Here is a 20,870-nt window from a genome sequence, read left to right on the forward strand (position 1 = left end):
CTGCGCGCAGCGGGGCGGCCCCGCGGCCGCGCCGGAGGAGGGGGCGAGCGAGCGCTCCGCGGGCGGCAGGGGAGCGGCGGCACCAAAAAACTGCAGCCGGCAGCGCGGCACGCAAATCAGGAGGGAGCAGCGAACATCACACCAGAGCCGCCTGGTTTCTGATTGCTCCGCGGCAGAGGGGGAGAGACAGAGACTGACTGAGAGGGGCGAGCGGCAGAGCCGGGCACGGCGGCGGAGGGTCGGGGATGCCGCCCCGCAAGTTTCCTTGATGCATTCGGGAGCGTGAGGAGGAGTCGCCGACCCTTCTCGCCCTCGCTGCGCTCCACCTGGGGAACCTGAAGCCCCTCGGCGCTGCCTCCGGCCGGGGATGCGGGGCATCGTGCGGCGCGGCCGGGGGAGGAGGCTGCTGCCGCGCAGGAGGCTGCTGAGGCTGCCAGGAGCGCTCCTGCGGGGCTGAAGGTGCCACCGGACCGAGCCGGCGGAGGGAGCGGGGCGCGACCCCCCCCCCCCCCCCCCCCCCCCCCCCCCGCCGCCGCCACCGCCTGGAAGTTGCCGGAGCTCTCCCCGTGCCCAGCGCCGCCGCCCCTCGCGGCAGGGCGGCAGCGGGGGTCCCGGCGCCCCCGCCCGCCCTCGCCCTCCGTGCTGCCGCCGTGCCCCGGGAGCCCGGCGGTGGATGAGCCCGGCCCGCCCCGCCGGCCTGAGGGGGCACGGGCAGCCTCGGCGGGCCGAGGTCGCGGGGCGCTCGGCGGGCACCAGCCATGGGGTGTAGTGAGGTGAGGGCACTGCTCTGGAGAGTCGGCCTCCTCCTCCCCCTGCTGACAGCGCGCCCCGCCGCCGCCGGGCACGTCGCCAGCAACCACGGTGAGTGAGGGCGGCCGCGGGCGCGCTGCGGGGCCGGTCGCCCGCAACTTTCCGGCGGGCGAGGGCTGTGAGGGGATGGATGGAGGGAGGGGTCCGCACCTGCGGCCGCCAGCTCGGCCTCTCCCGGCCGGGGACCGTGCGCCTCCCGGCGGTCACCCCTTCCTGCCGCCCCCAAAAGTTGGGGGTTTGCGGCCGGGGGAGCAGCGGGGCTCCGCTGCCGTCCCCGCCGGGGGTAACTCCGCGGCTGCCGGGAGCTGTCCGCTGTCGCCCCGGGCACCCTCGGCCGCCGCGGTGTGGGAGTGAGGGCAGGGAAGCGAAAGTTGCCTCCCGGCGAGGTGGAGCGGCAGCATCGTTTTGTTTGAAGTGTGGGTTTAAGGTTTGCTTCGGTCCTGCCGAACGCAGATCCCACAGAATGGGTTTGAGAGGGCTCATCGCGCCTTATGGGGAATTGCTGCTGGTGAGCGAGCTGTTCAAAGGTGCCTGGCTGCCCTTAACACCTCATTTCTGCATGCTCCGGGCTGGTTGTCTGAAAAACACCCATTTAAAATCTTTGTAACAGGTGCATGCTCATCAGGTCGCACTGAAGACGGGGTTTTAATTCTTCGGGTTGTAAGGTGTGCGTTTTAGAAAATTACCTCTGGATTAAGAAGGGAATCGTCCTGTTCATAGGAATAAAAAATGCACAGCACGCCCAGAGGATACAATATTTTGTTAGGAGGAACTAAAAAAAAGAGCCCGGACCCGATTATGAAACATCATGTTACATGTTACCAAGCATCTGGATAGAGCAGAGAATTTCCTGAACTGCTTGTTTTATGTACATCTGTCTATTTAAGTTGCAGAGGATGCATCTATTCCCACAGTATGAGAGGCTTCTGTACCTTTAACATTATTTTTGTACAATTTGACTTTTTTTTTTTTTTTTAGGTTTTAGTGTGATATGACTGAAAATACAGGAATTGAAGGGTAGCTCTAAATGTTGCTGCTGACAGAAATTGCTTTACCTGCTATGTTGAAAAAAGCGCTGAAATTGACAATGGTGGGAAGTAACGGTGAAAGAAAACAAACTGGGTTTAGTCGAGGAGTACTCTCAAGTATATAGTTCATGTATTTTCACAGTTTTGTTCTGCAGTCCATTTTCAGTGCTCTTTGTATCGACCTCAGTAACAGTAAAATCAGAGAATAAGATCTCTAGAAAAACAGGGAAGAACTATAGTAGGGCCACAAAGCCCCTGTGCCATCAGGATGAGTCTTGGCAAGGACATTCCCAGTTTCTATGATTCCTTTACCTCTCCTATGCTAAGTGTGATGAATAATTCCACTTTGTCATTGTAGAGCCTACAATCACATCAAGGCTGATTTTTGCCATTTCTTCTGTCTTGGAAGACATCAGACTCTCACAGTGGCACAACCCAGTTTTCCTTTGATGTCACAGGCATTAGTGCATGCTAATGTCTGCTGCATTATCACAAGGCCTAGCGCCACACATGAATATGATTTTAAAAAGTATATATTCTTGCTGTTGTAGGATAGCTAAGGCAGCATAACAGCATCAAAGGCAAAGAATTTTTATCAATTAATGCAACTCAGTTTAGGTTTCTAAACTAGTATTTGATATTTTGGGATTAGATTAGTAGTGTTTAAATAGTGTTTTAAAAGTGGTTTAACAGTGTTTTTGAAGGATGGGGAAGACAGTTGCCAAAAGTCTGTCAGGGATGAAGTGGTTTCTTGATGTTGATGTAACTTTTCCTAACAAGTCCAGGTGTTGTGGTGTTGGCTGCAGAGAGTACTGGTGAATTTCCTAACTCCTGAGTAACTTTTCTGCACGTTGCTTCCAAAGTTCAGTAACATGAGTAGCCTCTTAGCCTTGGTACTGCCATATCACCACAAAAATCAAATAATAAATATAACTTAACAAAACCCAAGAGAACTGAAAATGGACTGAATTAATACAGGTGCTTTCATACACACCCCCCCCCATCCTGTTAATAAAATTCTTGCAAAAAGAGCCTGCTTTTAATGATAGCTCTATTTAAATTCAGGAATTGAAGGAAAGGAAATTACTACAATAAAAAAGTTGCCCATTGTGTAAACACTTAAATGTGGAAGGTTAAAATGGCAATTTCTAATACTTGGAATCCCAGCGGCAAAGAATTTTTTAAGATCTTGTGAGGAAACAAAACTTTAAATTTTCCTGAAGTGATATTCTCAGCATGCACGTCTAGAAAACATCTTTGCAAGAACTGCTGTTGGATCTTCACTAATAATTATTATAATGATATGTTAGCTTTGCATTTTGTATATTTAGTCTTCTATTTTGTGTGTAGAAACATACCAGCATTAATAGTAAATTGCAAAGGAATGTCTTGTTTCATCTCTTGATGGTTTGGGTGAAAAGGATGGAAGGGGAATAGGTTTATTAATCTGACTTGGTAAACAGACAGCCCTTCCACTTCATTCTTGATGGTTTGTTTCCTATTATTAAAGAGGGATTTTCAGAAAAATAATATACTCTGGTCTTATAAATTGTTATTATAACCATGTTGGGATTAATCTTTTTTGGTCTTGTCAAACAGAAAGAAATAAATATATATATTTTTTATATAGCTATAAGGCTCTTAGGTTGTCATTCTTCACCCAGTAAATCAATGTGTGGTGTCTTAGAGAATTTCTAGCAAGGCAAGCACAAACAATACTATTGGCAGGGAAGTGAACTTACTCATTCATCTTCACTGAGTGGTCATTCAAAAACATATTATGGCCATGCCAAGGGCTAATTTTTACTGCTCAGAAAGACCCTGTAGGGTTTGGAATTGCATAGGAGGAGTAACCACTGCAGTGTGTGGCAGAACTGCTTGGAACAGGGGGCTCAATTAATGGTGGAGGTTGAATGCTTGCATGTTCATACAAATTTTCAGTGGTTGTCCCTCACACCCAGTATGAACAGGCTGCTGTGCAAGGCTTCTGCATGCTGTGGTGCAGCTTTGTTCTTTGCTTGCCAGAACACCATGAGTTGGGCAATTGCTGTCAGAGCTAAAATTACAGATAATGGCACCTGACCTGTGCAGCTCCTTGTGCAAAACTTGTGGGAGCTTTCAAGATAAAGGTCACACCAGGTAATGGCTCAACAGTTTCCTGTGCTAAGCATGCACACATAGATGTTTCTACATATATAAAAATCAGAAACCATATTTGTTTCTACGTGAATGCCAACCAGAGAGAGTTTCTGTACCCTGGCTCCTTTCAGGTTGTATCTGCCATTGTTTATCATCAGACAATTAATTCCTGAAGCCAACAGTAGAACTTGCAGGGTTTATCATGAGTCATGTCTACCACTAAGGTGTAAAAAAGTTGTTGCTTTTTCAGTTTCCAGGTATCATTACTTCTTGTCAGGTTATGCAAGCATGGTCTTTTTGTTCATACCTCTAAAAGGCACCTACATTCATTTTTTCTCCTCTTACAAAAAAGAAGTTGACGTAAGAAATATTGTGAAATGTCAGTTCTGCAATTCATGCAGCCTTTATTTTTACAATGATTACACTTGATGTAAATTGGATGGCTCAAAGTAGATAATAAAGCTTTTTGATTCTGCTAGTAAAATATCAGGTAGATTACTAATGACCTCGAGGTATTCATCAGTTAAAAGAAGTTGGCTCATTTTCATTCACATATTTATTTTTACAGAAGTGCAATCTAGGCACTCTTTCTGAATACAGAATTCAGGTTTTTTTTTTTTTCTGTAGCAATAAGGAGACCAAAGACTGAGTGTGGGCAGATGGAAATTCTCTGAATGAAGCTGATGGTTTACTGCTAGGACATATCTCTTACTTTGAGGACTTAAAGTACTGTGCTGCTGCCTGTGTTGTGCTAGTCCTGGGGAATTCTGATGTTCAGTTGTCCAGCTCATGCTTGAGCATGGACATCATTACAGAATGATGAGCATTTACATCATTACAGAAACATGAGAAAGTTAAATGAACAAAGCCATTGCAGTAAATGTGTGTCATTCCCTTTTCAGCATGTAGATAAAATCATGAGCAAAATCATATTTTCGTTTCAAGTTCTTAACAAACTTTTAACAACATTTTTAGCCATGTGTAAAATCCCACACCCATATGGACTTGTGTGCTAATGAAGGCCTGGGAACCTCTGCAGTTGCAGATATGCATGAAATGACTTGTTATCCAAGAGCCTCGATTTGTATGCCATGAAATGAACAGATTTGCAATTAATGGTTCAGGATACATTCCTTGTGTTGTATTTGGCAGTACTGAGAGCTGGATATTTTGTTAATTTTTTTTTTTTTTGGACAAATGAGAATGATTGGTATGGAAATACTAAGTATTAAGAAATGCATAGCTTAAGCAGATACAGTTTAAAACCTAATCAGTACAGTAGTTTTCATGCAATTTGCAGGAGTGAAAACACCACAGAGGAGCTGAAGTGTTGCCTGAAGTTAACCAATTTAACTCTCTGGTCAGATTAATTTCTTATGAGAGGTCAAAAAGCTTACTGAGGAAAGAGAGAAAAGGAAAAAGCATATAGGACGTTGAGTTTTTCTTCTTAAAATCTCCTCTGTCTTTCCAGACAGATACTTTTAGATCTTAACTCTGCTTGAGTGTTTGTTTAGGGTATCTGATGTTAAAATTTTCACTTGAGAATTTTAGAAAAGTCAAAAAGTTCAGCAAGTTGTTTGCAAGTTGCACAATAAGTCAATATCCATTTTGTTGACTATTTTTTTTTGTCATGAAAAGTCTAATGTTTAAAAACCTCATTTAACTGAACTGAGATATTCAGAAAATTTTGCACGTGTACAGTATGGGAAGGATTTGATTGTTCTTAGATCCCAATATGGCATAGCTGGGATAGGATCTATTCCTATTTCAGCTGTGTGTGTTGGCTGGAATGTTTCATTAGGATCCTTGGATTTGCCCAACGTGACATTGACACAAAGATGAGGCTGGCCTTGTGTTTGATATGCCCCTTAACATGCTGAACTCTGTGACAGAGAGAATGATCAAAGGGATGAATCATTTATCCATAATCTATCCTGACCTCCAGAAGCCGTGTTATAATGCAGGGGAGGTCAACAAAAAACTATTTGCCTTCAGAAGCTAGTTTTTAACTTGTAAATGATATGTCAGTCTTTATGATATGGTGTTAGAACTGAGAATTACTGCTTAAAAGATGTCTCTCCCATGATAAAAACACAATTTTTTTTTTCAGGATTTCTTACTGAACCATACAAAAATTATTAAAATTAAACAGTGATTAGCTTGTTAGTTTCTCATAATCCTCTCAGTCTTCCAAAGACTTATTCCATCTATCCTTATTTTAGTTCCAAGGATGCTTTCATTATCAATATTGCAACACCTTTTGTGTAGGTCAGGTATTGATCATTCCCACATCTACGAACCAGTCTGTTCAAAATAATCATTAAGGAGTCACTTCAGTTAATCCAGCAGTCATTTGTGACCTCAGTACTAATTTTAATGTGGTGCAGAGCAAAGCTTAGAGCCCAGTCTTGTCTTTAAATAAACTATGCATGTTCTATATTTGAAACTGGCTAATCCATTGTATTAAAAACCGCAAAAAGCCAAGCCAAAACAAAACACAAAATTGTCTCAACAAAACCCAAAACAAAACCTCGTAAAGGTTTTTCTAGTCAGTAGTTCTGCTGGTTTGTCTCACCCATACAGCATAATACTTCTTGAAGTCAGCATTTCTCTCACTTATTGATACTTGTGTTTGGATGAAATTCTGTCATCCTGTTAAGAAAAAAAAAAAACAACCCTTGATAATTAATAGTTAGAGATTTGTTAATTTTAATAAATGAAGGTATTTTAATGAGGCTGTAGATAATTTTAAAGATAATAAAAAACCTTTGCCCAAACAATGCCATGGGTATTTCTCCCCTTCTGGTTTATGATACTGTACAGTTTTCTGCCCTTTAAACAATGGTTTTACAGTAGGTCATAGTACTCCTCCACCTTCAAACCAGCAGCTACTATTACTTTCTTTTATGGATCTATTCTGTTTCTACATATATAAAGCATCAATAGTTACTCTGTATTTTTAAAGACAGTTATAGGGGTATTTTGATCTTTAAATTAAGACTAGATTAAAAATACGCTGTAATATTATTGACAGTCAAGTAGGGTCAGGTCTTTAAAATTCAAAAGCACTTATTTCATGGAGAGATTATCTTGAAAATAAAAGTTCCTCTCTGTAGAACAGTTTGATGACTTAAAATGTATTTTGTCTCTAAGTAGAAATTCCTGGTTTGTGTTTAGGTAGATTTCTGAGAAGATGACAGGTTTCTTTTTCCTCCTGAGAGATGGTTTTGTTTGCTGTCAGTCAGTTGAGTCCCAGACGCTCTTTGAAGTGTCTGGTGTTTGCTGACAGATTCTCCGAGAGGAGCAGTACCCCGTTCATGAGGGGAGGTGGGACAGCACAAGCAATGCTTAGGTGAGAGGCAGTGACATGAACACAGCAATCCAGAGGGGACATTTTAATCTCTGGGTGTGTTAACTGCACTGAGAGCACCGCTTTCCTTGATGCCAACACGTTTTTGACATTGCACAGGGTTTAGAGTGAAACAGTGCTGTGTCACTTCAGTGCAGAAGGAAAGGTGGGCAGCAGGCACAACAACCCCCTGTGGAGGTGCACACACACAATGAGAACACAGTTTAAAGGTGAATTTGCTGGGAGCTCCACTGCCTCAATCCACTTAATGGCTTCTGCACCTAGAACAAAAGGGGAAAAGTCACATACAGCAAACAGAATCATTGATGCATGTAATGAGTGATTTGTTTTGGCTGGGGACCCTTGGTTAAGAGTGCCCTTGCTGCTGTAATTAATTTGTATTCTCTGACTGCTGGTTGCTTCTTGCTTAAAATAAAGGAATAAAAGAAAAAATTAGAAAGCATTCCATAAGATAATGTGCTAGCATTTTAATCTGGGTAAAAGTGACATTCTTTCTGAATGTCCCCAGGCTAATTTTTTTCTCAGTGGGTTTCACTTGCTAGTTTAAAATAAAATTTTATAGGAAAAAAATTGCTAAAATTTAGAATAGTTCAAATATATTTAGGACATATAAAAAATAATCAAAGGGGACCTAGTCATTTTCTTCTGTAGTGCTTCCAGTATTTGTGGCTGAAAATTGATTGCCTGGAAAACATTTGGATGAAGGATTCATATTTCAAAATGTTGTTTGAATTCAGCACTTTCTGCTGAACAAAGTGGGACCATACAAAATTGCACAGTCTTTTACTCTCAGTTGTGTGGCTGCTGAAGACCTTTGAAAAGGAGAGCAAGGGAAATGTAAAACCTTTGTCTCTGGTAGATTGCTTTTGTTTGTATTGCAGAAGTTGCTAAACACTTCTATGCCACAATGATACAGTACAAACACTCAGAGGGTTATTTTAGATTTAATAATTTAGTTTAGTGGACTTTATTTTTAAGAGGGCCATTTAATTTAGGTAAATTTGAATACTGTTAGCATCTAGGATGGAGAAATGTGATGAGAGCTGTGGCACACAAGAGCTTCTCAGCCAAAGTCTCTCTCAGCCTCCATCAGATGCGAGGGCAACCCAAACTCTGCTGCTGTTGAGACAGCTGTAGCAATGCTTACCCTGTGATTTTGGTACGTGGTAAAAACATCATGAAGTTACAGATTTCCAGATACAGAATTTCAGAGAGTTAAGCAAATTCTCTTAAGAAATATGGATACACATCTCAAGGTAAGGGTGAGAATTTGCCTTTTTAAGATGGTGTTCTCAAAGAAAGAGGAGTGATTGGGTGCACTACGCAGAGGAAAAATGGTCCACTGGAGACAGGTATCATATAAAAGCTGCATCTGAAGAAATCTGGGATTACAAAAGACAACCAGGAAATCAGATGGTATTCCATGTCACTTTAGTGGTTCCTCTTGATGAAGATGAATATTAATGGGATTACATACTCAAGGTTTTCTACTGATTATCTAAAGGGCATCTCATCTAGTGTAGAAAGATGAATGCTGGTGGTTGGAAGGAATCCAGCATTTTTTGCCACTGTTGTTTAATCCAAGGCAAACTTTAGGCTGATGCAGAGCTCCTTTTTCAGTGTTGGATCTCTTCAAAATCACTATTCTTTTGAGTAAGCCTTTATGTCTGCATAGCACTGATCTGAGAAAAGTTAAAGGCCAAATCTTTTAGTTCAGGGGACCAGTCTGTGACACCCAGTGCAAATCCCAAAGAATTAGTTTTTTGATGTGCGCAGGTCTAGGTGGCAGAGGTAGATACAGCACCTTGGCTTTCAGTGTGGTCTTCAGTGAAACTTGTTATTTTTCTTTGTGTCCATAACTAAGTTGTTCTCTGCTAGGAACGCTGTCTTCCTGTTTTAAAAATCTGTGATATATTAAAATTCAGTTTCTCAAAATGCTGATTGCAGATGAAGTAGATTTGTACCACACAAATTAAAGACCTGAAACCTTCTTGCCATTTTGTGTACCTGGTCTTTTAAAGCCTTCCTGAGGGCAGGGTTTGAACATCCCAACAGGATCCTTGGCCAGCTGGCCCTGGGAGCTGTTTTACTCCCATTATGGGAACCAGTTGTCCTTGATGGAAACTCTGAGACACAGGGGCTACTTCAGCTCTGGCTTCTCTGACTTTTGGGTGTGGGAGTTGATACCCATTAGTGTTAAAATGTAGGTAATACACACTTTCCTACTGGAAATTCTATATTTTGAAAGGTTCATTTTTTTTCTCTCCCTCTTCACATAGGGTGCTTTATTTAGACTGACAGTGCAATCCTCTACTAAATCACCTGAATTTCTTAAGGCAAGAGAGCCTTCCAGGGTGTCAGCATTAGATGATAATGAAAGCCTTCACCTTACATGTAGTTTACATTAAGCAGCAAAGGAATTTTGAAACTTGTTTAAACTCCATGTTTAGAAGGCAAAAAACTCAGCTGGAAGTTCAAAGAGTTCATTAACAAGAGACAAAACCATAGAGGAGGCCAATGGAGGTCACGCTTGTAGGGAGTTTGCTGCTCTGTTACTTTCTCATGGCACCCCTTCAGCATCACTAAGTACATTAAAAGTTCCAGTAATGCTCATCCTATTCACTTTACCACTAATAATTTTCCTTACAAATTTTATAACAAGTAGTTTGGATTGTAAGTAGTACCTTGAGGCCTTATCATTAGTAGGTTTCCATTGATTTAAAGCAAATTAGGAAATTATTTTCAATAGCTCTCATCTGACAGATGCATTTTATACTTGAGAGATGTGCCTGAAGAAATAAAAGCTGATGGAAATTTGTGCCATAGATGAATATTTTGAAAACAAAAAAGACGATCAATAATAGATTAGGCTTGATTAGATGTTGACATTTAGAACTGCACATAGATTATGTTAAATGCAGTGACAACAGACAGTGTTCTTCTTGATTTGCATTTGTCCCTCCATTTGTGGTTCAGGTGGATCATGGGACACACACTGTAAAGGTTAATGGATAAATTACCATGTAGCTCATCTGATTTTTCAGGCTTCAGCCTGGAGGGTTGGATGGTTTATAATCAAGTTTGTTTTATGTAAAATAGAAATTGTTTCATTATTTTTCTATGAAATTCTGAATTGCTTAAGTGTTTAGATGAGTCCACCCCTACAGCCTCCGAATTTTGGTAAAATCACTAAATCATGGTGTGGTTGCATTGACAGAGATCTTGGTCTGGTCTTGTTTCCTCTCCCGAGCTGTGAGTATTGTTTCCGTGTTATTTGAGTAAATGTGAAATGTGGCCTTTTGATAAAAATGTCATTCTTAGAACCCTGTGAAGATATTTGGCTTAAGTATCTTCTTCACTTGTACAGATACCTCAGAAGAGGAGTTTTCAATGCGCTCTGTTAGCAGATAATCTATATTAGTGTTCCCTACAGCTTTCCTTACCAGCCCTCAGTGTGGTTAGTAACTACATGTGTCAGTGTTGGTGGAATCAAATGACTTCATTTTTGTAAGGGACTCCCCCTTTAAATTGGTTCCAGTAATTCACCTGAAATTCCAGAAATAGGAATAAATGAATGAATGAATTAATGAAAAAATCCCCTAATAGCTGTTTTCCCTGCACAAAGATAATTTACTGTATGTCCATTTGCAAACAAGGATGGCTGAAGTGAATCATCTGGAACTGCACTCAGCTGTGTAAATAAAATCAAGGGTACACTGTAATTCAAAGGAGCAGTGTTTGGTTTATATAAAACAATACCCTTCAGTTAAGCATTGCTTAGGTAAGGGTCTTCTTTTCTATAGTGTCTGTAGGAAAGAATAAAGTTAATGGGTTGATGTTCAGTCTGTGGAAAGAGGAATTGAAGAACTGCTCAGTCTTTTGCAGCAATTTATTTTGCCTTTAACTGTGATTTTGTGTTCTTGAGTCTCTCTCTGGCCCAAGTGATTCTTTTTCTGATATCTGGTGTTCTTATCTCCAGATGGAATGTGATTGCACCAAATTCAGTGAATGCATCATCCAAATTGCCTGATTATTTGAGCTGCCAGGTAGTAGCTCAGGTTGACTTCACAGTTACTCAACATGGACAAAAAAAATTACTTGGAATATTTGGGTTTTGGGGCCTTTATTGCCTGGGACATATGTTAGAAGTTTTTTGATCTGGTTTAAACTAAGAGAAAACTATGAAAAGAAATTAAGAAATAATCTTGCCTTGACATGCTTTATGAATAAAGGAAAATTATTTTTGGTGAGCTTCACAGAGGTAGTGTTCTTTGAGCAGAACATTTATGCAGTTGTGAGGCACATCAGTTCGATTTTCATTACACTAAAGTAATGAATTTTTATGACTAAAGCTAAAATAGCAGTGAGCCATCCTTTATTCAGATGGTGAGATGGAACAGTACGTTTCTGATAAGGGAGAGGAGGGGAAGAAAATAGGAAGAAGGAAGAGAAGATAAAAAATAATGTAATTTTCTTGACTTTCATACATGAATATTGTAATTTACAAAATTTTGAGTCCAGCCTGGTTGTAAAAAAAAAAGTTTATATAACAATATGTCATCTATAGCTGTAAGCGTAGAGATTTGTAGACTCCAAACAGGTTCTAGTGCTTTTAAAAGTGTACATAATTTTAAAAATATAAAAATTAAATTAATTCCAATGTAGGGTAGGAAAGAAATGTTATCAACTTGAGTCCATTGATTCTATTTTTGTTGCTGAAAACTGCTACAGTTCATAAAATGCAGTTTTACAGGCTATTAGTCCATAATGTGGATTATGCCCTTTGGACACTTATGTTGAAGATAAATGCAGTAGTTTGGAGAGATCTGTGTTGAAATTCTGTGAAGAGTGTTCAGTTCTTAAGTTCTTTTTACTGTGAGCCAAAAGCAAATGGGTTGAAGGGAGAGGTGACCCTTGGCTCCCAACAGGAAATGAAATTAGCAGTGGAAGGGTCAGTTTGTCATTCAGGAAGGGCCTTCATTTCTATGTAGGTGAGGAAAATAGGTCACTGTAACGTTACTGGCATTGGAAGCATTTTTTAATTGTTCTTGAGAGAAAGAATTGTATTTGCATTATAGTCGTACCTGCCAAGATTATTTACACTGCACTGGGGGGCTCTCTAAGGCAGGATTGGGAAAGAGCTTTGTTACCACAATCAAATGCCTCCAGTGATGCTGTATAAAATTATTAATTTTCATCTTCAATCTAGTTAAGCCATGTTCCCTCCTTTCTCCTGTTCTGAACTTCAGTGCTGTGAAATTCAACTACATTTTGGGCTGCATTTATTAGTGAGTGGTGCTTATTCATTTATGCTTGTGCTGGCTTTGTCTCAAAATTCAAGAACACCTTTCCATTCTCATTTTTTATCCCACTCACTATTGTAGAATCTCTTCTTTTGGGTTTTGGTGTGTGGTTTTCCTCTTTCACTCAAGAGATTTCTGATCTCTGTGACAGTTCCAGTTGCCTTTGCTTATTCTTCATCCTGTTTAATTCACTATTTCTCTAAAAAAAAAGAGGTGGCCAGAACCACATACAGCTTTGCTGGTGGGATTTTACTGGTACTTTGTGCAATAGTAGTATTTTCATCATTCTGAATATTGCACAGTTTCAGTAATTTTTGTCTCTTTTATTCCCATGTTGTTGGATTGGTCCTTCATTGGCTTGTCAGCAAGTAATATGCAGATGTCTTATTTTCTCTGGCTGCTGCTAGGCTCCCATTTATTTCATTTATTTCCAATCCTGGAAAAGGAAATTACTTAATTAGCAAATAATATCAGTCTCATGACTTATTTTTGAGGAATTGCACCACAAATTGCACAGGTAAATCTATTTGTATCAAAACCATGTATTTTATGAACTTGCTCACATCTTTAGCTCTGTATTTAAAGCAGCTAAAAACTTTTCTACAACTTGTTTTAGTTTCCTAACCCAGACTTATTTCTGACATTTATACAATGAAATGTACATGATAAGCTAAAATGTTCACAACCAGTATGGTGTTGTCACACAAGCAGTAACTTTATAACATCTTAAAACAAAACATAAATAATTTTTATAGATTCAAAACACTTTTTGGTTCGTATAATTCTGAATTAATGCTGAAAGAAGTACTGCTGAAAGTACATTGAATGAAATTATCCTCAAATTCAGCTGTAATTTTACCTTAATGCATTATAATTCAGATGTCAGCTTTTTCTTCTGTAATTTGATTCTGCTTGGCTATTAGGACTGCTCAGTGCTTACTCTGTTTTATTGCTCTTAGATGAAATAAATTAAGCTGTGTAGCAATATAAAAGATAATATTCATTGTTGTAAATTTGGTATTTACACAAATGAAACATCTTAAATTCCCCCTTCATCTGTTTTAAATTAAGTATGAGATTTAAATCACTTGATCTGATTGAGAGCAAGTGCTGGAAATGAAGGGACTGTGGGCAATCAAAAAAGCACTCTGAGATTCTGATCAAGGCATTCATTATTGGTGGTGGGAAACAGCACTAAACAATAATTGATTGCATTATGGAGAGTGTAGAGAAACCTGCCATGACAAAATATTCTATTCACAGGCTGAGAATGATTTTGAACAGGTGGAAAGGGAGAGCAATAAGTATTTCCAATTGCTCAGGTATGGTGGATGTAAAAGAGGAGCCTTTGGATCAGTCTGGATTTATGAACTTTGTGTGATAAATTTGTATTCAATTTTAAATGCTATCCCCCTTTATAGTTGCTCTTTTAACTAGGGATGTAATCATATACTTAATTTTAACCATAAAACATTTCCTTTTAACTCTGATTTTCTCCATCTGACTCCTTATAATCCTCAGTAATTCTTTTTGTAGGCAAAAAAAAATCAACCCCATATATGAGGTAAAAAAATGCTTGGTCTGAAACTATTCATAGATCCAAGAGTCTCAATTAAATCTATGCTAACTCTCTCAAGGATGTTGTTCACTCCAGAACAGCTCTATCATTATTGAAAATGATACCTTGCTTCTTGCAGACAGCCTTCTGCCATGCAGTCTGAAATGAGAAGTGAAGACAGCTTCAGTTGTCTTAGTTTTAGTGTGTCTGGCAAATTGCCGCATTTTGAAAGACGGTGATTTAGATTTTTACACAGATCAGTTACTTACAGCGATTTAGAATTTTACACTAATCAGTTGCTGATGATATATTTTGGATTCTAACTGCAATTGTGGTGACAGGTTGTTTTAATGGAAGCAAATCTGTGCAAAACCTGTTAGCTGCATCCATTCTCCAGCTCCTGCTTCATTCCTGATGTGCAAAGAATAATAATGTTTCTTTTGAAGAGTCAGTGTTCATTGTCTTCCTGTACAACCTCTAAATATGATACCACTTCTCAGTACCCATCCTGACTGTGTAGCATTCTCCAATCCCTGTTTTCCTTCATCTCCAGTTCTGCCTTCTGTTGTGAAGTTTTTTGGCTTTTCAGCATACCATCTCTCTTCCTTTCTGGTTTAAATTGAAAGAGGGTAGATTTAGATTGGATATAAAGAAGAGATTCCTTACTGTGAGGGTGGTGAAAGACTGGCACAGATTACCCAGAAGAGCTGTGTCTGCCCCATCCATGGAAGTGTCCATGGCCAGGTTGGATGGGGTTTGTAGCAACCTGGGATAGTGGAAGGTGTCTCTGTCAGTGCAGCTGGACTGGATAATCTGTAGAGGACCCCTCTTACCTGAACTATTCTTTAATTCTGTATTTCTGTGGTATGCTGCATAGCCTTCCGAGACAAACTGAGCATTTTCATTATATTGTAGTCTTCAGAGAGGAGAAAAGATTTTTTTTTAAATTATTGCCTGTTTTTTTCCCCTTAATGGAGTAACTCATCTCCACAGTCGTGGTGCTGTTTCTGGCCTTCTCATGTTTTCTGTGCTCAGACATTTCAGGCAGAATGGCAAAAGAAGGGGAAAAAAAGTTTCGAAGGAAAATGTCATGAAGTACTTTTTAATTCAAACATTTCCTTTGTGGTAATCATTGAAATATAAAGGTTCCTGTTTTCTTCACTGGCAGTGTGCATGTATTATTGTATAGTCTATATTTGGCACTGCCTGCAGAGTCCCTGGGCAGTGCTCCAGCCATCCTCAGTGACATTGCTCTTGCATCACTGGGTTGTGTAACAGGCACTTAAGTCTCAAGTAGCCCTTTGAAGCGGTGCTTTGAGCTAAGTCCCAGAGAGCTGCTGCCTTTCCAGCACTTGACTACTGATGCAATGCTGTACCTGTCTAAATTACCTCTTGCACTACAGAAAATCTGGAAAAGAACGCTTAAAAAAATGATAAGCAGTCTTTTTACTTTCACTTCTTGATGTGAAATCAGAAAAATTAGTTTATCCAATTAGATTATTTCATGTACAAAAGGAAAAAGGAGGGTAATGCACTGTGGAATAGGAACCCAGTTACTCAACAGTTTACTACATTAGTGATGACATTCTCAGATGTATTTAATGCTCTTCAGTTATCTTTGAAATTTAAATTTCCCTGAATGTGTATTAAAAGCATATCATTCAAAGCTGAAAGTCTCTGCATAGTAGAGGTGGGTACTCCATGCTGTCCAATATTTTAAAGTAATTTGATCGTTGGTTAGATAGTCAGACTTATTTGCTGTCAAGTAAGTGACAAGATGCTGTTTATTTATTTGTTTATAATGTTAAAAGTATTGCAAACATGATTAATTGATAAAAACAGTTGAGCATTCATGTTCATGTTCCACTGTATGTAAATGACTAAGATTTTTTAAAACCACTGATTACTGTATGTACTTTACAGCCTGACCTAGCACCTGTAAAATGTTCACGCTGTGAAAAGTTGGTGCTTGACACCATAAATTATAAATGAAGAGCTAGTGGAAGAAGGCACAGATTGAAAAAGTGGAACAGAGAATGAGAAAGCTCAAAAACATTCAACTGACTGGCTGTGTAGATATTTAATCAAAGGAGATAAGAAATGTTTTAACATCATGAACACGAAACTAGGCGATATCTCTGGGAATATTTGTCATGAGAATAACAAAACTCCTTTCTAAGAGTTGCATTTATTTTGGTATATTTTTGAGGTTCTGCATTAAAATAAAAGAAAACATGTAATATAGCCAAATGTTAACTTCATTTTCTGAGTTGCCTTTATGTTCCATCCTGGAAGGGTTTTTTTTCTTATAATTTCTGCTAAACTCCTTTGTATGCGATGATCTCTTTCTGACTACAGTAGTAAGGCCAAATGTATTAAATATTTCCCTTGTCAGGCAGATAACCTATCAAACTAGTGAGATACCACTTCGGGAAGCAAAGGAGAGAAACTGATCCATTTGCTTGAGAGCATTTTACACACTTGAAAGGCATGGCTGCTTCTGCTTTGATATGTCCACAGTTTGTGGCTCTCCTGATGACTTTCCTGACAGCTAAAGTCATTACTGACCACGTTAACCAGCAGAAATAAAAGCCCAAATGTAGCTTTAAGAATTCTCCTCTATCCTTTGTATGTCACTTGCTTTCTTGGGTGTCATTGCTGGTACATTGCAAGTACAAGGCAGCCACTCACTCAATCCCTCGGGTGGGATGGGGGAAAAAAAAATAAAATCCTTGTTGCTTGAGTTAAGAACAGTTTAATAACTGAAACAAAGTAAAATGTAATATAACAATGATAATAGTAATAATGGTGATGAAGAAGAAGAACAACAACAGTTGGAAGTAAAAAGAGACATAATGCCTAGGAAAAGTGAGTGATGCACAACCCACTTGCTCATCTCTCATTGTCCAATGCCCAGCCCTTTCCCAAGCACTGATCAGCTCCTCACTGCCAACACCCTTCAGGTAGCACACTGAGCATGATGTTCTGGGGTATGGAATATCCCTTTGGCCAGTTTGGATCACTTGTCCTGGCCATGCTCTCTCCCAGCTGTTTGTGCACTGGCAGAGCGTGAGACACTGAAAAGTCCCGGACTTGGGCTGAGCAACCCAAACATTGCTGTGTTACCTTTATTATTCTCATACTAAATCCAAAACACAGCACTGCACCAGCTGCTAAGAAGAAAATTACCTCTATCCCAGCCCAAACCAAGGCACTGGGTCAATAGGGAGATCAGGGAGCATGTCTTATTGTTACAGTAGGAAATACCAACTTCATCCTGTTTGTGTGGCAATGCCATAGGTCTGGAGCAGATAATAATAAATGTCCTGTCGCTTCTGGAGGGCCATTTGTATGTCTTGTGGATAAATTCTGAATGGCATTTTAGAGTACAGCTCTGCAAGAGATGGGGATTGAAAACAGCTGTGCTTTCCCACCCTCTGCACGACCTCATACAGACAAGTTGAACTTTGCTGTTGGCTGGGAGAAGCAGGCAAGTCAGGATCTGACATTTCTGGGCTGGATGTTTGCTTTGCTTTCTAAGCATTGTAGCTTTTCTGCCTGCAAAATAAGGATGACCCCACTTCATTTTTTATGATGTTGAAATAGGAGCTGGATGTAGGTAAACTCAGATTTAGTTGCTGGAGTTAAAAAGTTAAGCTGAACTACAGAAATAGTAGACGATGGAGAGAGAATGGTAAAGAGTCTTTGGCTTCAGTGGGTGGGTCTGTGCAGTGCAGAAGAGCCCTCATTTGTGTTTCATGTCTGAAACTTCCCTGGCTGTTGTTCCCATGTCTGATTTGCCTATGTGAAGGTGCCAGACTCCCAGTTCTTGCCCTCAGCCTTTCTGAAGCAGCTCTGCAGCTCTGAACACACCACCCTCAAGGGCTCTGCCAAAAATCCTGTACTGATCCCTTGTCCTTGAGCCAGAGATTCTCAAACAGCTCTTCATGGGGCTGTGCTGCCAGTTAAGCACAAACTTCAGTTCCTTCAGCCTTTGTTCCTCTCCCAGGATTTGTCTGTTCTGTTCCTCTGAGTCACCAAACTGCTAATTTTTCATTATGGTTATTAAGTGACTACTTGAGTAAGCAGTGGCCATCTGTCCTCCCAGCCCCTATTTGTGACATTATCAGATGTTCTCTTTAAAACTTCTTTCTTTCAAGGCACTGCTGTGGAACACTCCACACTTCTGGCTCCACTTAAAAAGAGACAAATTATGAGGATGAAAAGGTATCAACCTTTCCAGGTCCCAAACCTTTGCAATGCCACTTCATTCTTTACTATTAGAGAGACTGTGTCTTTGGATCAGAGCAGGGCAAGGAAGAATGGGTGCCTAAGATGGGTTTGATTATGCCCATGAATTCCAGAGGGAAGTTTCTACTCCCCTTGAAGAGGAATTCCCAAAAAGTATGGAGTATAGGAGCAATAGCCATGCAGTTATTAACTTCATAATTAGTTTGGCTGACAGTTATGTATAGGTGTTGTTATAATTTTCCAAAAGCTTTTGTATGTTGAGTTTGGTTTTTTTCACTTATGAATGTCGTGACATAAAATTTCTGTTCATTTTATCACCACCCACTACAGGTATTAAAGACATAAAAGAAGCTGCTTGTTAGAATGCAGAGTGAAGAATATTAAGTTTAGCATTAGTCCCAAGCTAAGAGAATTGGCTTCAGCACAGAAGTCATCTACCAGTGCAAGGATAAATATGTTTGTCTGAATTTCAGTTGTTTCTAATTTCCCTAATGAAGATATACTTAGGTTAATAAACAGGGCTGACAAAACTGTCAGGTATTCGTGTTCATTTAGGAAATGCTGCCCAATAATCTACTGTTGACACGAACATGATGGTGAATTGAATATCAATTAGTATTTTCAAGGCAGAATGAAAATTATGAAATAGGGCAGCTGGGCTCCTATCACCATTTCGTGACGCCTCTTTTTATCACAAAAAAGAGGGTTAGCTCTTGATCTTTTTCTATTACACATGTTGAAACCAAAACCAGGAAAGTAATACAGGTCTGGTGGTGTTTTCTGGAGCTGTGAACAGCATTAATTTATCTCACTTCATTTTAACAGCAATCTCTGCTGTAAAGGAGTATCTTAAAGCTGAGTCAATGGTAAGAACAGATTGTTTCCCTGGTACCTGAACTCCTTTTCCCCCATTTCATTCTTTGTGAAGAGCACGTTAAAGTAGAGCAATCTGCCTCCGCCTGCCAGGACTTCCTCGGTTCTGTGCTCACTCCCTGCCTGTCCTGCAGGGCTGACATTGCAGAGCTCTGGTGCATTACTAAGGTAGGAGTTCTCCCTCCTGGCTGAGCTGTGTATTTCACAACCTTCTCCTGCCTTGCTTTCCTGTTGAAAGTGCACTGATCAACAAAATCACTTTGAAATCACTTTGACGCTGCTCTTGGGGAAAAAGCTCTGTTACAGGCCAGGAGAGGTAGGACATTACCTACTCATTTTCCATTCCACAATTACCTGAGAAAAAGTTGGGGCCTCATCTTTTTCTGAGGTAAGCCCATTTATTTCGGATGTGAGAATGCTTTCTTTTTACCTCAGTAGTTTTGTTTTTTCTTGTGCTGATGAGTAAGACTCACATGGGAGAAGCAAGTGCCTATGTGAGACCTCAAAACAGGAAATGTTTACAGCTGTCCTAGAGCAAAATAACCTGCTGGGTGGCAGAATAAGTAGTTAAGATCTAGCCATATACAATTTGGACTTGTGACTGTTATCCTAGAAAGATTTCAGTGCAGAAATTGTCACGTGTTTCTGCACTGACAGATTTTCTCTCTGCATTTGGTGCCACTGAAATGTATCAAGTGGATTTCCCAGGCTTCCTTTGGAATTCGTGAAATAAAACTTGGAATCCACCTTACTGGGGAAGACTGAATCTTTTATGGACTGTTATTACATGCTTTTAACTGATAAATTTTTGAATTTCTCTCCCCACTTTGATATCTTTTCCAGAGTTATAGACAGGGAATAAAATAATGGACATAATAAGAAAGCAAAATTTTACTGTTATTTCTTTTGGGTACAAAAGGATTCGTGTTTGAAAATAACTCTGTCTTAGGTATTTATAAATTGTAAGTTACAGTAATTGATTATCAGATATTTTGATAGGTGTTTAAAGTATTGCAGTTGCTTATTTTACAGTGATGTGGTAAGGGAGGAAAAATGTTCTTGTTAAAATATGTTTGTGGTTGGAAACTTTAAACCCTGAAGTAAACTTAGAGCTTGCCAATTTTTAAAGAAATCTGCTTTTAAATCCTACTTTAAAGACAGGTGTAACTGATGTAACTGAGGGGTCTGCAACGACTGGCAATGCTAATAATGATACAACATGAGAATGAAGGGGTTCATGTTGATTTTTCATGGGAAAATGGAAGAAAGTATGAAAAAATGATGTAGTAAAACTGAAACATTGGATATGAACATGCTGGTTTCCATTACAGAGAGAGATGGAGCAGTAGGGTTACAGCAGCCTTCTGCTTCTCCTCTGTGCAGAACATGCATCTTTGCATATGGAAAGGATTATTTTATTGGCTCTGTAATATGATAAATTTTAATTTCATTAAAAAAATGATCTTGCTAAGAAATAGGTAAGAATGTGTTCTAGGAAAAAAGATGAGTGGTAGCTTTTTATTTTTTTTTCCCCCAAA

The 20,870-nt window shown here is 39.9% G+C and overlaps 1 protein-coding gene across 1 annotated transcript in view; it reads left to right on the plus strand.

Annotated features, from left to right (window-relative positions):
• The first annotated feature begins 752 nt into the window (after nucleotides 1–752).
• EPHA6 (EPH receptor A6) overlaps nucleotides 753–20,870 on the plus strand; it is a 372,058-nt gene continuing 351,940 nt past the window's right edge. The window contains exon 1 of the mRNA XM_041420929.1: nucleotides 753–861. Coding sequence (XP_041276863.1) covers nucleotides 759–861 — 103 coding nt within the window. The 5' untranslated portion in view covers nucleotides 753–758. The remainder of the gene's footprint in view (nucleotides 862–20,870) is intronic.

Source organism: Onychostruthus taczanowskii, unplaced genomic scaffold, assembly GCF_017590055.1.
Source record: "Onychostruthus taczanowskii isolate IOZ18803 unplaced genomic scaffold, ASM1759005v1 scaffold67, whole genome shotgun sequence".
Taxonomy (NCBI): domain Eukaryota; kingdom Metazoa; phylum Chordata; class Aves; order Passeriformes; family Passeridae; genus Onychostruthus; species Onychostruthus taczanowskii.